This window comes from Lytechinus pictus, chromosome 17 (genome assembly GCF_037042905.1).
Source record: "Lytechinus pictus isolate F3 Inbred chromosome 17, Lp3.0, whole genome shotgun sequence".
In the NCBI taxonomy this organism is placed as follows: domain Eukaryota; kingdom Metazoa; phylum Echinodermata; class Echinoidea; order Temnopleuroida; family Toxopneustidae; genus Lytechinus; species Lytechinus pictus.
Window position 1 is genome coordinate 21,901,460 of NC_087261.1, and position 17,908 is coordinate 21,919,367.

Below are 17,908 nucleotides of genomic sequence, written 5' to 3' on the forward strand. Positions count from 1 at the left end.
TTCGTTCCATATGTAGATTTAGATGTGTAGTCTCATTCAAAGTATGTAAAATATCTATACACTTATCGTTTCCTTATTGGGGACCTTGCCTTGACAAGCCTAGCTTTTTTAAGGTCCCCTCTTTCTTTCAGAATGTGAAATTTGTGTAATTTTTGTCTCCGGAATCATACTCTGTGCTGTAAACTATATGATTTATGTAACAACCTCAATGTATGTTTAGCGCTGACAATCTATTTTTTTTTCTTGCTATTTGTTTTATTATATTTTTTTTATAACTACCATGAATGAATGTTTTTTTGAAAGGAAGAAATAAATGAACTATGAACCTTGAAAAGCAAGTAGTAATGAAATATATATATTTTCAAGCAAGCCTGTATTGTTTCTGTTAAGCCTTTCTGTTCTAGAAATTATTATTGTAGCCGGCTTATGATAGACACTTTAGGAATGCTTCCTACCTTTTAATTAGATTTCTATACCTGGCCCCATCTTACAAAGAGTTATGATTGATCCAATCAATTTCAATTCGGTGGATTCACAATATGGTGCGCCATCTATCGGTTGCAGTGAACAGGCCAACTGATTAACTTCACGGTCGACATCCCACGCGGGGGCGCAGGAAGCGCACAGTGCTGAAAACCATATGGCAGGAATTCACCAAAAATGGTCTTCATTTTGCACGGAAATATGCGGCAAATTTCTGTCCCACCTCATGGACCCTAGTAAACAGCATATCTGGTCGAGCCGCATCTGCCAGCGCTGAATTATTGCATGCATGCATGTACTTGAGTACTAGTGCGTCCAAGAGATGTTGACTTTTCCCATGGGGCATCGCGAATTTCGGCCTGTCCGCTGCAGCCGATAGATGGCGCACCGTATTTTCAATTCCACCGAATTGTATGGGAATCCATCCAATTACCATGATTTTTCTACAAAAAATATTTGCACTATCTCCTTAGTTAACCGTTAGAGAATCATAGTGAATCTTCAAGAGAACGATGAATGTAAGAATATACATTATATCTAGAAAATATTTTGAAAAAATTTGCATTTTAGATGTTGACGTTGCTGGCCATCCATAACTTTGTGGTTGATCGGATCAATCGCAACTCCTTGTACGACGGGGCCAAGAACTCAATTTTAGCTTTAATACGAAATCATACATCTAATGACTTGATACTCACCCAGACAAAGGGTTGTCCTTCCTTGTGACTAAGTTCATACTTTAATGTTCTTAGAATGCCATAGCTGGTCAGTAAGATGCCGCCCGTCATCTGAACCTGGTACAACAGACACCTTTTCTGGTACATTAACAGATTTCCATGCAGTTTGTACAGGCACATCTTTGGAGCCCTATTAAACAAATATATTTCAAATTCTTTAACCCTAAAAGGCCCGGTGGGGGGAGGTGGATTCCGCCCTCCCCCCCCCCCCTGTTGCACCCACAAATGTAATAACACTTTACCCACAAATGTAATAACGCCAACAAATGTAATAACACTTTGCCCACAAATGTAATAATTTCACCCACAAATGTAATAATGCACTTTACCCACAAATGTAATAATTTTTGATCGCCCACAAATGTAATAATGACTTTACCCACAAATGTAATAAATTTGAAAGGATTTTTGGCGAATCCGTTCTAAAATAAAATCCTATATTATAATACGTTCATATAGCACAAAAGTGCAAAGTGTTTTTCAGACCCGGTCGTTTCAAAATTATAATATACGTCCAAAGTCTTTTTTTCCAGACCCGGTTAATTCAAAAATTATAATGCAAGTCCAAAGTCTTTTTTTTCAGACCCGGTTGTTTCAAAAATCATAATATAAGTCCAAAGTCTTTTTTCCAGACCCGGTCGATTAAAAAATTATAATATACGTCCAAAGTCTTTTTTCCAGACCCGGTTGTTTCAAAATTATAATATAAGTCCAAAGTCTTTTTTCCAGACCCGGTTAATTCAAAAATTATAATGCAAGTCCAAAGTCTTTTTTCCAGACCCGGTTGTTTCAAAATTATAATATAAGTCCAAAGTCTTTTTTCCAGACCCGGTTAATTCAAAAATTATAATGCAAGTCCAAAAAATTTTTTCCAGACCCGGTTGATTAAAAAATTATAATATACGTCCAAAGTCTTTTTTCCAGACACGGTTGTTTCAAAAATTGTAATATAAATCCAAAGTCTTTTTTCCAGACCCGGTTGTTTAAAAATTATAATATAAATCCAAAGTATTTTTTTCAGACCCGTTTTTTTTTTTTAATTATAATATAAGTCCAAAGCCTTTTTTCCAGACCCGGTTGTTTCAAAAATTGTAATATAAATCCAAAGTCTTTTTTCCAGACCCGGTTGTTTAAAAATTATAATTTAAATCCAAAGTCTTTTTTTCAGACCCGGTTGTTTCAAAAATTATAATATACGTCCAAAGTCTTTTTTCCAGACCCGGTTGTTTAAAAAATTATAATATAAGTCCAAACTAAGATACGATAATGATATTCCAGTGGAAAAAAAAAACGAGAATCGAGCTTAGTCTTTTCTCCAGACCCAGTTAATTAAAACTGGCGGAATTAATGTCTTTGTTGTTGTTTCAACTTATATGGCGTATATTGTGAATATATGCGCTAAGGGTAAATTGAGAATCAAGCTTAGTCTTTTCTCCAGACCCGGTTACTTAAAACTAAAAACTAAACCCTATAGCAATGCGTTCATATAGCACAAAAGTGCAAAGTCTTTTTTCCAGACCCGGATAATTTAACAATTACAATATAAGTCCAAAGTCTTTCCTCCAGACCCGGCTATTAAAAAATGAATTAAAAAACTTCAAATCTAAGAGCAATTTTTCAAAGTTTCACCCAGTAAAAAAAAATATGTCTTTACCCCACACCCAGTTTTTTAAAATAAAACTACGACCCCTACAAAACATTGTAATAATGCATGGGTAAAGCAAACATCCTTTCTCCAGACTTGGTTATTATTAAAAAAAAATAAAGTAGTTTTTACAAATATTCTAAAACGAATAACCAAAAATCTAATTACTGTGGAATAACATGAAGACCGATTGCCGAAGATCGACTTTTCTCCAGACACAATTATTTCAAGAATAAAAAATCAATAAAACCCAACCCCCAAAAACGAATCTTAGAACCAACAATCCTCCAAATTAAGACCATGCATGTAGAAAAGCACATGTTTAGAGCGTTGTCTTTATTCCAGACCCAGTAATTTAAAAATGATTTAAACAATCTTAAAAACAAAAGACTTTGTCATATTCTTATTCTTGTGGAATAACACGAGTATTATGCTTAGTCTTTCGTCTAGACCCGGTTATTTAAAAGATAAACAAATATTGAGAAAAAAAATCACAGCTAAGACCAATCTTCAAAATTAAACGCACTTAAAATGCTTGGGCTTAGAGTGTTGTCGTTACCCCTCATCCAGTTCTCTTTGAAATACAAATTAAGCGAAACATTAATCTTAAAACTTAGACCCCAGCATCTTCCAAACTATAAAACCCTTGTGATAACGCATACTTAATTTGACCAGACCAGTTTATTTAAAAAAAAAACAGAAAAAAAAAATGTAACCCTCTTCCAGCCTAACATCCTGTAATAAATGATGCAATTAAACATTCATTTTTTCTTCCAGGCAAAGAAATTTATAATAAAAAAACAACATAAAAACTTAGAGCCCGGGGAGCATTTCATGAAAGGAGTTGTCTCACGTTTTATCCGACACTGGTAGCACTGCTTCTTAGCCAATCAACATCAAGAACAGTTGTCAGATCTGACAACTTGTCGGACATAAATGTTGATGAAATACTCCCCCAATCATCTTATTCATTTTGAACAGGCACAAGAATATGATTGAGTCTTAGTTATGAGGATTTCATTTATCTTATTTTTGAAATGACAAGGTCTGGAATAAAGAAAACTCTCTAAACTTATTTTTTATTGAAAATTCTTAGTTTGAAGGTTCTTAGTTTGAAGGATAGTTGGGCCTTAGATTCTGTTATTCTTTATAATGATTTTGGTTACTTTGAAATAATTGGGTCTGGAGGAAAGACTACACCATATTTCCATGTTATTCAATGTTGATAAGATTGCAGGGTCTTTGTTTTGTTGTTGTTGTGTTTTAAATGGCTTTTATAACTGGGTCTGGAGGAAAGACTACGCTATATATCCATGTTTTCAACATAAAGAGGATCGTGGGTCTTTGATTGCTTTTTTTATTATTACTAATTTATTATTATTATTCATCATTTCTTATTTGAAAGATCTGGGTCTGGAGGAAAAACTACGCTATATTTCCATGTTATTCAACATAAATAGGATCGTGGGTCTTTGTTTGCTTTTTTATTATTACTAATTTATTATTATTATTATCCATTTGTTATTTGAAAGATCTGGGTCTGGAGGAAAGACTACGCTATATTTCCATGTTATTCAACATACATAGGATCGTGGGTCTTTGCTTGCTTTTTTATTATTACTAATTTATTATTATTATTATTCATTTGTTATTTGAAAGATCTGGGTCTGGAGGAAAGACTACGCTATATTTCCACGTTATTCAACATAAATAGGATCGTGGGTTGTTGTTTGCTTTTTTATTATTACTAATTTATTATTATTATTATTATTCATTTGTTATTTGAAAGATCTGGGTCTGGATGAAAGACTACGCTATATTTCCATGTTATTTAACATTTACAAGAGAGTTGGGGTCTTTGTTACTTTTCCACCAGTTTTAATTGACTGGGTCTGGAGAAAAGACTAAGCTCGATTCTCATTTTATTCAACTAGAATATCATTATCTTAGTTTGGCCTTGTAATAATTTTGAAACTACCGGGTCTGGAAAAAAGACTTTGGAATTGTACTATAATGTTTTGTTTAACTGGGTCTGGAAAAAAACTTTGGACGTATATTATAATTTTTTAATTAACCGGGTCTGGAAAAAAAGACTTTGGAATTGTACTATAATGTTTTTTTAACCGGGTCTGGAAAAAAGACTTTGGACTTATGTTATAATTTATGAATTAACCGGGTCTGGAAAAAAGACTTTGGACTTGCATTATAATTTTTTAATTAACTGGGTCTGGAAAAAAAACTTTGGACGTATATTATAATTTTTTAACTAACCGGGTCTGGAAAAAAGACTTTGGACGTATATTATAATTTTTGAACCAACCGGGTCTGGAAAAAAGACTTTGGACGTATATTATAATTTTTGAATTAACCGGGTCTGGAAAAAAGAGTTTCGACGTATATTATACAGTAATTTTTGAATTAACCAGGTCTGGAAAAAAAACTTTGGAATTGCATTATAATTTTTGAATTAACCGGGTCTGGAAAAAGGACTTTGGACGTATATTATAATTTTTGAACCAACCGGGTCTGGAAAAAAGACTTTGGACGTATATTATAATTTTTGAAATAACCGGGTCTGGAAAAAAGACTTTGGACGTATATTATAATTTTTTAATTAACCGGGTCTGGAAAAAAGACTTTGGACGTATATTATAATTTTTGAACCAACCGGGTCTGGAAAAAAGACTTTGGACGTATATTATTATTTTTGAATTAACCGGGTCTGGAAAAAAGACTTTGGACGTATATTATAATTTTTGAAGCAACCGGATCTGGAAAAAAGACTTTGGACTTATATTATAATTTTTGAAACAACCGGGTCTGGAAAAAAGACTTTGGACTTATATTATAATTTTTGAAACAACCGGGTCTGGAAAAAAGACTTTGGACGTATATTATAATTTTTGAAACAACCAGGTCTGGAAAAAGACTTTGGAATTGTACTATAATGTTTTATTAACCGGGTCTGGAAAAAGACTTTGGAATTGTACTATAATGTTTTATTAACCGGGTCTGGAAAAAAGACTTTTCACTTTTGTGCTATATGAACGCATTACTGTAGGATTTTAGTTTAGAACAGATTCGCCAAAAATCCCTTCAAATTTATTACATTTGTGGGTAAAGTCATTATTACATTTGTGGGCGATCAAAAATTATTATATTTGTGGGTAAAGTGCATTATTACATTTGTGGGTGAAATTATTACATTTGTGGGTAAAGTGTTATTACATTTGTGGGCGTTATTTCATTTTTGGGAAAGTGTTATTACATTTGTGGGCGTTATTACATTTGTGGGCGATTATTACATTTGTGGGTGTAACACCCCCCCCCCCCCCCCCCCTATACATGTGCACGGTAAATCCGCCGCGCGAAATTTTTCAACAGTGCTGCTCGCTGACTTTTTACTTTCAAATCTCGCACAACTTTTGAGACCAAATTTGCGATTCCCGGCCACGGTTACGAAATTACGCAACATTATATAAGAGCACGTCAGACCCAAAATTGCTCAAAAACGTGAATTCCTGTACAAATCCAATGCAAATTGTGTATTTAGCCAAAAATTAATAAATGATCATTATTTCTTCTTTACTGATTAAACTTAAGTTTGTTTTGTTTATGATCAGTATTAAGTCTGCAATTAACAACTTCCATCGAAAAAACAATAGAAAACACTAGATTTTAATTCGTCATTAGGACGAATTAGGTGGTCTGTCATAGTATTTCATACAGTGTCGGCTGTGATAGGGGTCCAAAATAACCCGGCTCTTTTAGGGTTTAGCTGCTGGAGCAACGGAATGTTGTATAGAAATTTTCAAATGTTCGTGCAAGTGAAAAACGTGGCTGCCAAAAAATGGTGTTGAATGAATTTGACTATGACATTGTTTATCGATAAGCTACTTATTGGCTCCAGTTTTTAATTATAATACCGGTAGTATTTGGACTAGTACCGAATCAGTAGTGCAGTTGAGCTCATGTATTGAGTCTGATTTTGTCAAACCCAGCATCGGAGAAAAATAAATGAAAAATCTTGCCTGATTAAGATCAAATAAATTTAATTATGTAAACTGGGTTCCAAAAGAAACTTATCCACCTTTACAAGGGCACTGCACAAATTCCACTAAGTCGAAATGAACAATATTTTTACACATGTTAGCTTTAATAATCTTTTGTAAGCACATGAAAACACTATTTGCATGAATGATTTATCTTTTTTTTTGTAACCGTCAAACATGATATCGAGCTGCCGTTTTAATAGGCAGCTGTATTTGAAAATTCAACTCCATCATGCACAAACTCCAATATGGTGCAATAGACTCTAATTGCCACATGGTCTACACATAGTCAAGTAGAACCCCAACATATTCGTCAAGTTTGGTATGACCGCAATTTTTTTTTGCTGGAAGTTGTAGTATAGGGTGTCTACTCCAAGAATCCGACGGGTGCCACCTGGGGAGCGTTTCATCAACAATTTTGTCCGACATGTTGTCAGATCTGACATCTTTCCTTGATTTTGATTGGCTGATAAGCAATGTTACTATGGTAACTGTCGTATAAAATAGGACTTGTCGGATAAAACGTCTGACAAGTCCTTTCATGAAACGCTCCCCTGGGCACCCTTGGACACTTTTTTTTCATTGACGTCATAGGCCACGCCCACTTTTTCACATACCTCTTAAATATGATTTTCCTATTTTGCGGAATTAACATGTCATGTTTGGTATCAAATTAAAGCTAATGAAAAATTAAATGCAAATATATGGATTACTGGGCATTTAAATTACGCAATAGATAGTAAAAGGTCGTTTAAGGTCATAAAAGGTCAAATTGCCTTACAAATATAAGTAAGATATATAATGCGGATCATACCATGCTTTAAATACAAACAAGTTAGGTATTATAAGCATCTTTTGCAAAGAATCCAATGGATGCTACCTTGACATCCTAAGGAATTTTATTTTTCTGACGTCATAAACCACACCAACGTTCAGTTACATTCCTCTTAAATATGACTTTTCTATTTAGCGGAATAAACATATCATGTTTGAAATCATATTAAATAAAATGCAAAATAAAATCCACCTAATATGAATCGCTACGCATTTAAATCGTATCCAGGGTAAAGGTCATTTAGGGCCATAAAAGGTCAAATTTGGTCACAAATGAAGTAATGCAACAAATAATGTGAAATATGTCATGTTTGGAATACAAACAAGTTGGGCATTATTTATGTAGGTCTATTTTTGGCTGAAAGTTATGTTGAGGATGTGCAGATTAAGAATCTGACGAAGGCTACTTTGGCAACCTTAGGCAACGTCATTTTTTTAATGTTATAACCCCCACCATCCTTTTTACGTAAGTCTATATACCTATTAAAAAAATTATTATGACTTATCTAAAGTACAAAATAAACATATCATGTTTGGTATCAAATTAAAGCATATGGAAAATGGAATGTCCATTCAAAGCTTAAAAAAATGAAGCACATGTAAAGGTGACTTTTAGGTCATTTACACGCATGAAAGGTTGATGATCGCTCAAGTTTCACATGACTTTATACAAAACATTTAATTTATCTTTTTGTATCAAAAAATTTCATGGGATTCCAAATAATCTACACTAATTTAACATTTTACACCATGTCCTGTTATATTCCTCTCACAACCAACCTCTGTACCATACCTCTTCGACCAGATGCTCATAGGATTCCCCTTCACCAACAATCTCAACTACATGCCTCTGCTAGATCTGTGTTACTTCGATTCACACTTGCAGTATATGAAATACATGATTCGACGGGAGACCAGCAACTGCATTACTCCTTAAAAGTACAAGGTGACGCCGACTTGTATCGACAAGGAAGTTCTTTTAATCTTTTAATTCCTAATTCCTATGTGTCAATTTGGCAAGGGAAAGTTTTCCACTCTAAACTTGTTGCTCGAATAAGATCTTAATTTGTAAAGTCCGATGCTTAAGAAGTGTACTGGATCAATTAAAGGTGAGGTATTTATACTTTTCATCTTTCTTAACTAATATAACAAATGTAATGGTCTCTCTAAAATTTCTTAGTACTACTTCTCATTATTTAGCAAGAAGACAGATGCTTCAAAGATCATGATCCTACACCCCCAACCCCCAACTGACAAGTCAGCAAAAGAGCATGATTATCAAAGGTACTCTTCCTTTAACTGACCTATGCCTGATTTAAATGTCCAGTGCTCCATAAATTTACATTTGATTTTTCATTAGCTTTAATTTGACACCAAACATGACATGTTTATTCCTTAAAATATGAAATTCATATTTAAGAGGTATGTGAAAAAGTGGGCGTGGCCTATGACGTCAATAAAAAAAAATGCCCAAGGGTGCCCTGGGGCCCGTTGCAGAAAGAGTTGCGTTTAAACGCAAGTCAAAAAAATCAATCGCAAGTCCAAAATGCGCGCTGTTGATTGGTTGAAAATGAAGTTGCGCTTGATTTTTAGAGATGCGTTTGATTGCAACTCTTTCTGCAACGGGCCCCAGGTGGCACCCGTCGGATTCTTGAAGTAGATATCTTATACTACAACTTCCAGCAAAAAAATCGCAGTCATACCCAACTTGACGGTCATGCAATAATTTTGATCATATCTACCCGACGAACAGTACTGAACGATGATGTCACAAAATATTTTTTTGTCTGCATCTAATTATATGAAAAACATCCACAATCCAAATTTTGTGGGATTTAGTTCATGTGGGCTAAAGATATGGCTGTATGAATCCCTTTAATAGCCCAGTAGTCAGGTGGATGTTTCATAAATTTTAATGACGAGTGCTGACCCTTTCTTAGGAATTTAATCAACACCAATGAAAGTCTCTTGTTGCACCATTTTCGCAAGAAAAATCACCAGCCATTCATAAAGTTGCTTATACATGTTATGTACGAACAGTTAGGTAACTATGAACAAGTACAAGAAAATATGACTTGTTCATAGTTACCTAACTGTTCGTACATTACATGTATAAGCAGTATAAGTTGAATGAAACACCCACCTGGTTCCACATAGTCACCAACTTGTACCGACCACACAGAAACGTTATTAGTGCTTATTAACAGAGGCCCTGTTACAACCATTATTATAACAAATATGCCTTATGTCACAACATTACGTTGCTCGCATCTCGAGTCAGTTTTACATCACAATCCAAAAGCCCCCCCCCCCCAAAAAAAAGGTCCTAAATTGTATAGACGACACATTCCCATCAAAAATATATGCTTTTAAAAGGGGGAGGGGCACACTTGTGTAAGAACAGCATATTTACATTAACAAGTGGAATGCCTCTGGCCGTCTCACCTGCATCACGCGATTCAATATAGCAGCAGTGCTGATTTTGAAAACTACTATAACTCGCACAAGATGTTCAGTGATACTTGGTTACTCTTATTTCCACGTTTTATGAACTAGACCAATACACTTATAGAGATATGATGGCAATTCAACAAATACCCCCAACGTGGCCAAAGTTCTTTGACCTTACATGACCTTTGACCTTGATCATGTGACCTGAAACTCGCACAGGATGTTCAGTGATACTTGATTACTATTATGTCCAAGTTTTATGAACTAGACCAACACACTTTCAAAGTTATGATGGTAATTCAACAGATACCCCCAATTCGGCCAAAGTTCATTGACCCTAAATGACCTTTGACCTTGGTCATATGATGTGAAACTCATGCAGGATGTTCAGTGATACTTGATTAACCTTATGTATAAGTTTCATGAACTAGGTCCATATATTTTCTAAGTTATGATGACATTTCAAAAACTTAACCTTAGGTTAAGATTTTGATGTTGATTCCCCCAACATGGTCTAAGTTCATTGAACCTAAATGACCTTTGACCTTGATCATGTGACATGAAACTCAGGCAGGATGTTCAGTAATACTTGATTAACCTTATGGCCAAGTTTCATGAACTAGGTCCATATACTTTCTAAGTTATGCTGTCATTTCAAAAACTTAACCTCAGGTTAAGATTTGGTGTTGACGCCGCCGTCGCCGCCGCCGTCGCCGTCGGAAAAGCGGCGCCTATAGTCTCACTCTGCTATGCAGGTGAGACAAAAACTATTGATTATGGTGCTCAAATGGGGGGGGGGGCACGGGCCGGATGACCCCCCCCCCCCCCCCCCCCCCCGATCCACCACTAGTATTGACCCTGTACCTACCAATTATTGAACTCTCTTATCCAGTTTTCAATCAAAGTAGCGGGTAAAACAAGGAGTACTCTCAGTTTTAATGATGGTATTGTTTCTGTCAAACTCCTCAGGAATGCAATCACTTGAATTGTCTTGCCGAGTCTGGGGGAGGGGAGAAAATACAATATAATTTATATTACAATTTACAAGTAATTTATGCTGCAAATTGCAATACAGATAATCAGGAAGAGATGGTATATGATAGACGCATAGGACCTTGGCACGACCCTCGGCATTGTCCTTAAATGCAATGAAAATGTTGAAATGTGCATTGCTGAACCATACAAAAGTAGGCCTTGGTACGCCCCCCCCCCCTCAAATCTCTGTACTGAAAATACACTCTTATTATAACGAAATACCATTTAAAGATATCATGATCATAACAAGCATTTATATTGCACCATCTATCTATAAATAATCTATTCCGAGGCGCATTGTGGCCACCTTGACTTCAAGCAGCCTTCCAGCGCTCAGTGCATTTCAAGGAATTAATCCTGCTGGGTACCCGTTTACTTCACCTGGGTTGAGTGCATCACAATGTGGGTAAATTTCTTGAAGAAAAACACGCCATGGCTGGGATTCGAACCCACATCCCTCAGATTGAAAGACGAGTCGTAACCACTAGACCACGACGCCTTCTGATGATGATGTGAACTAATGTGTAATGATCGAAGCTAATCAAAGTTCATATCAAGAGATCAATAGATCAATAAAGATGGCGCAATAAATAATGTTAATTTGATTTAAAAATGTTTATGTACATACACTAAAGAGTAAATGCTTTTTAGACGTGAAAAATAAGGTTACTTTGAATAAAAAAGTGCAAGACAGGAAAAGAGGTTTGCCACGGCAGAAAACGACTGATGATGATGATGATGATTTTGATTGTGAAGATAACAATGATAAGAGTATGATGATGATAATGGTGATGATGAGGGTCAGGGGCGTCGATCCATTTTTCAGATTGGGGGGGGGCAAAATCATGAATCAACTTTCCAAAGGAGCTCGATCACACAAAACAAACTCACCCACACACACACACACACACACACACACCCTTATATGCCCATATATATATCAATACACACACACACACACACATACACACACATATATATATATATATATATATATATATATATATATGACTCATGAGATAGAGACACATATCTCACCAACAAATTAATGCGAGCGCGAAGCGCGAGCTGAAATTTTTTTGTATACTGATCTGATAACAGGAAAAAGGTGCCTGTTTAGGACTGTTTGTCATGAGGATACATATCTCACTACACAGATAATGCAAGTGCCGAGAGCCGGAGGTGAAATTTCTTTATATTCTGACCTGTAAGCTTGATATTCTATGCATTTTTGGTACCAATGATTAATTTAAAGATGGGTATCTAAAAAACAATAGATGCGAGCGCGAAGCGCGAGCTGAAAATTTTGATATTTTGATCAGGAAAAAATTGAGTTTAATGGACGTTTTTAATTAAGAACAAGATATATATCCAACAAAAGATTATTGCAAATCGAACCGCGAGTTATTTTGAGGCTTAGAACTGAAGACGGGACATTCTATTCACCTATTAATCATGAAAAGTATGGGTTTTTGCTAGAGAAATGATGCGAGCGCGAAGCGCGAGCTGAACATTTTTATATTCCAATCTGAAAAGCGGACATTTTGAGCATGATTTTAAATAAAGAACGAGTTGTGTATTTCGATCTCGCTTGCTGATTTCTGTGTAACATTACAATCTTATTTTATTTTTCACACATGCGGAATTATTGGGGGGGGGCAAAACGATATGTTTGCCCCCCCAATATTTTCATTGGTGGGGCGATTTTCATTGGTGGGGCGATCGATGAAATTTGGCACACACATTGGTATAAAAGTAAAGATGTACACGGCACTTTTTGTGTGTGTTTCAGAAATGATGTTGCCATGGTAACAACTTATTATATGGCAAAATTAAGGTAAAAACGTTGCAATTTGAACTACATCATCAGTTTTGAACCAATTCTCATGAAATTTGGCTCACACATTTGCCTTGAGGTAAAGATGTGCAAGAACCATTTTTTGTGTGCATTTGTCAGAGAGTGCATTGCTATGGTAACCACATATGATAGCCAGAAATGCAGGGAACTCATTGTGGATCAAACTACTTCCTCTGTTTTTAGTCAGTGCTCATAAAAGTTGGAAGAAATATTCATCTTGGGGTAAAGATTCATATTAAATTTTAAATGTCTTCTAAACCAGTGCTTCTCAACCTTTTTTTTACTCGAGGACCACTTTGACTCTCTTTTTTTTTTCGAGGCCCACCTACCCAAAATTTAAGAAAACGTAAATTTTGATGAAGCACATTCGCAACAAGCTGTTTGAGAACTAATCTGCATTCGAAATGTCCGGTAAATGGGCGACAATTAACTACATACACAATATGCATGCACATGAGGTTTACATCAAAGTTAGATCGAAAACATCATATAGTAAAGTGTGCATGTATATGCTTTGCAGCATGCATGATACCAAAAAAGTGTGCTTATATTTTGTTTGACCCAAGTAGACCGATCGGACAAAATATTTTAACATGTTCAGACAGGTATATGTGTATACTATAGTTTTCCCCTATTTTTTTTCTCTCTCTCTTCAGCTTATCGCGGCCCACTGGTGGTGGGCCGCGAAGCACCTGTTGAGAAGCGCTGTTCTAAACTGCATTAAAATGTTCACGCCAGATTGTGGGGGTATTAATCACCTTCACTAATATTTCTAGGTTTAGGGGTCCTTAAAATCTGACATCAAAATAGTATTATTCAGGACAGATTGTAGCCAAGATGGAGTTTAAAAGATTATGAAGAAAAAAATGTCATGGTATTATATTTCGGTGTAGGTGTAAGCATTCAAAATGGAATAACTGTTGCTAGATAATAATGAATTAAAATAGCTAAGAAAAATGAGGGAGACAAAGAGGGGGAGAGAGGAAACAAAACAAGAAGAAGGTATGGTAAGGCCCAAAAGTGCAAAAAGTGATGTAAGAAAGTCAGGGTAGGAACTGAAATGAACAAGGACTGAGTAGAAGATAAATAAAACATTGATTATAAATTTGGCACAGGAAATTATCTTTTATCAAAGCAGAATGTTTAAGGCTTTAAATTAATACGCTGAAGTGTAAAGGATTTTTCTTCCCCCCCCCCTTTTTTTTTGGGGGGGGGGGGTTAAGTTCCTAGTCGTAATAATTTCATTTTAATCTTTATGTGGCAATTTTCTAAAGCCCCCCCCCCCAAAAAAAAATGGAAGGGGTGCTTTTTTAAAGAGTGTTTCAGTTCCTAATGGTCATAGCCTTTAACCTTCTATATTTTTATGTTGTCAGTTTTTAAGGACCTCCTCCGCCCCCCAAAAAAAGAACCTATAAATATTATTGAAGGTGATTAATACCCTGCGCTATTATATGACGTTAAAGGGGAATCCAATCCAAATAAACACTTGTTTTTAGAGGAAAAGGGAAAATCAGACAAGTTTATAGGTCGAAGTTAGAACAATATCGGACAAACCATAAGAAAGTTGTGAATATAAAAGTTGTAAACATTGGTAATCACTATACCCATGGAGACTTCAAATTGGCCGCATATGTGATGTCATAGTGATGTATTAAAGGCAAGGACCACTCTTCCATGTACTGGTTTTGGCTAAAATGTCTTTTTTCAAACGTTTTACTTCAAAGTATATCTTTCTGTCATGAGGACATAAAACAATATACTACCGGGTTTATATTACGGCCCCAATGGAATAGGGATTTAGGAGAAAACCAAAAATCCTGATAATTAAGTACAAGGCCTATGGGAAAGTTGTCCTTGCGGCCTCGCCCCTTGTCATAATTTACTTACCCAGTTGCCAATTTGAAATCTACATACTAGTAGTCTTAGGGATCTTGATTTTTTTAAAGGCAGCCATAACTTTATTTTGCATGTCCGATTTCTATCAAACTGTCACCATTCTTATTTTTCTCTTTTTCCACACAACATTTTATGACCAAGGCTGGATTCCCCTTTAACACTGAATATGAATCTTTACCCAAAATGAATATTTTTGTCAACTTTTATGAGCACAGGCTGAAAACTGAGAAGTAAATTGATCCACAATGAGTTTTCCCCGCATTTCTGGCTGTCATATGTGGTTACCATGGCAATGCACTCTCTGACAAATGCAAAAAAAAGTTCTTGCACATCTTTACCTCAAGGCCAGTGTGTGAGCCCTATTTTATGAAAATTGTTTCAAAACTGATGAAGCAGTTCAAATTGCAAGGTTTTTACCTAATTTTGCCATATAATATGTTGTTACCATGGCAACACCATTTCTGAAACACACACAAACAGTGCCTTGTACATCTTTACTCCAATAGCAATGTGTGTGCCAAATTTTATGTGGATTGATTGAAAACTGATGAAGCAGTTTGAATTTAAGTTTTTTTCCTAATTTTCACCATATAATATGTTGTTACCATGGCAACAAGATTTCTCAAAGACACACAAAAATGTGTCTTAGACATCTTCACCTCAAGACCAATGTGTGTGCCAAATTTCATGAGAATCGGATGAAAACAGAGGAAGTAGTTCTAACTGCAAGATTTTTACCTTATTTTGTCATAATAACCTGTTACCATGGCAACACAATTTCCAACACATGCAAAAAATGTGTCTTGCACATCTTTACCCCAAGGCCAAATATGTAAATACACACCAACATTCAACCCCCTCCACCGCCACCCTTCGGCTTGTTTAGCATCTGCATTCAGTTATTTGGTGCATTGAGATGCGAGGACAAACAGAACATCTGTTCAAAAAGGGTCTGAATTCGAGAACTAAACCAATGCAAAATAATGCACTGCAATTGAGTTTTGCACTATTGCTAGTCTATATATCAGACCAATCTAAACTCATAAATTCTGACATTTTCACCCATTTTTTCTTTGTTCCTGCAGCCAGATTTTTTGGAGCATACCCTATTTTTAACTCTTATACATAAACAAAGGTCTGGAGAAAAAATCATGCTTTTGTCCACCGTGTCCACAAGTAGGGTATTTTTTACGCTAACAGACCGGACTATTAGACGTATTGGAAATAAACCTCTATGAAGAGGAGGATGGTGGCAGCGACTGATTATTATGTCCATGATGTTTTAATCGATGGTAGTGGTGATGATGGTGGTTAGTGATGATAAACGATGGCGGTGATGGTTATGATGATTATAAATAAGGACGATGCTGATATTGCTGGTAGTAAAAACATGTTGGCGATTGTGATGATTGGTATACATCATAGCATGTGATGGTGATGGTAATGCTGATCAGGCCCCTCTTCCTTACTATCACCCTCCCATGTTCATCCTTCCGCAAATAAACCCCCATCTTACCCCATATCATCACCGAGAATGCCGCCCTTTTTCTTCCGGTGGAGGTCCCAGAACCAGAGAAGAGCCTTTTTCTGGTAACCGTATAGTCTCTCGTAAACATCCTTATTGAGGTAGAGGCCTTCCCCAACGTGAACATTGCCGAATATATCGCTTTCTCCGATATCATTAGGATAATCATTATCATCTACTAGTATGATCTCTCTTTCACTTGCCTGCATTTGAAGAGAAGGTAAAAAATCTTGTAAGATATCAACATAAGATCAAATTTAGAAGCAGAATAGCCGCTGCAAATCATTTTAGTTTAGTTTACAAGAGAAGATGAACTAATGTATAACTTCTGACTGAATACGACATCAACAGGGATATAATTCATAACACTTTAAAATAGAAGAAAACACTAGAATCCATGATTATATCTAGCATTTCTGCATGGAATCCATGGGCAAAAATGTGCTGAAAAAAGGCATCCATGCATTAATGAAATGACAATTTGAAAAACTATATATGACTAAAAAATATTTTAACTTCAATTTAATTAGATTGGAACCCCCGGCCCCCCTTTAAAAAATACAAAAAAAATAATGACAATTGACATCTTGAAACCCCTTTTGCCATGCCAGACTCTCTTGGCTATTAAAGTAAAAAGATGGAAGCTAACGATCAGTTCCGTGTCATAATTTTCCCGATATAAACAGCTTTACCTGAAACCTGGTTGACTCTTCCATCATGCACGCAGTCATCCTTAACACAAATTGGAAAAATAGATCTCCATCATATCAAATTTTATTGAGTCACAGGTAAGTTATAGTTAGCTAACAACCTAACTTAACTGTATAGCGGAGTACATGTAATCAAGTTCAGCCCAATTTTAGTGGGTCCAGAGCGAGATGGGGGAATCCCCCAGGGGATTACCCCATGGAATTCCCCAACCAAAAGAATGCATGCATTCAAGCGCATGCAGCCCGCGTGATTGCTAGTCTGCTGTGCAAACTCTTCCGAACGTTATTAAGTACAGTGCGCAGATCAGAACATGCATGTAATGCGCATGTGAATGTTTAACACGCGGTTCTGCATAGCTATTTCAATCGCCGAGTAAACTCTCTTGATCAACAAAATGTAATTGATCCATAAGCATTTTACAAATTACTAAGTTTTTAATTTCGTGCTCGAAATATAGGCAATTGTGTAACTAGTTCTATATAATAATAATAATAATGATAATGATAATAATAATAATGATAATTATAATAGCCAATTGTATATAGCGTCTGCTGTGCAAACTCTTCCGAATTCCTTAAATTAAGGGCCCGGCTAAACAATAAAATGCTGAAGGGCCAAGTTGGGCGAGGTCATAATACATAACATGGTCTAAATATATATGCAGTCTACAAATGCCTTGTG

General features: G+C 35.7%; 1 protein-coding gene across 1 annotated transcript; it reads right to left on the bottom strand.

Annotated features, from left to right (window-relative positions):
• Nucleotides 1-271: 271 nt before the first annotated feature.
• LOC129280103 (DNA excision repair protein ERCC-6-like) lies at nt 272-17,247 on the bottom strand. The gene is made up of 4 exons (XM_054916156.2): nt 17,209-17,247; nt 16,508-16,719; nt 11,071-11,202; nt 272-1,350 (listed from the first exon to the last, which is right to left on the bottom strand). The coding sequence occupies exons 1-4, from the start codon at nt 17,245-17,247 to the stop codon at nt 1,155-1,157; spliced, it is 579 nt and encodes a 192-aa protein (XP_054772131.2). The 3' UTR covers nt 272-1,154.
• Between the last annotated feature and the right edge of the window lie 661 nt (nt 17,248-17,908).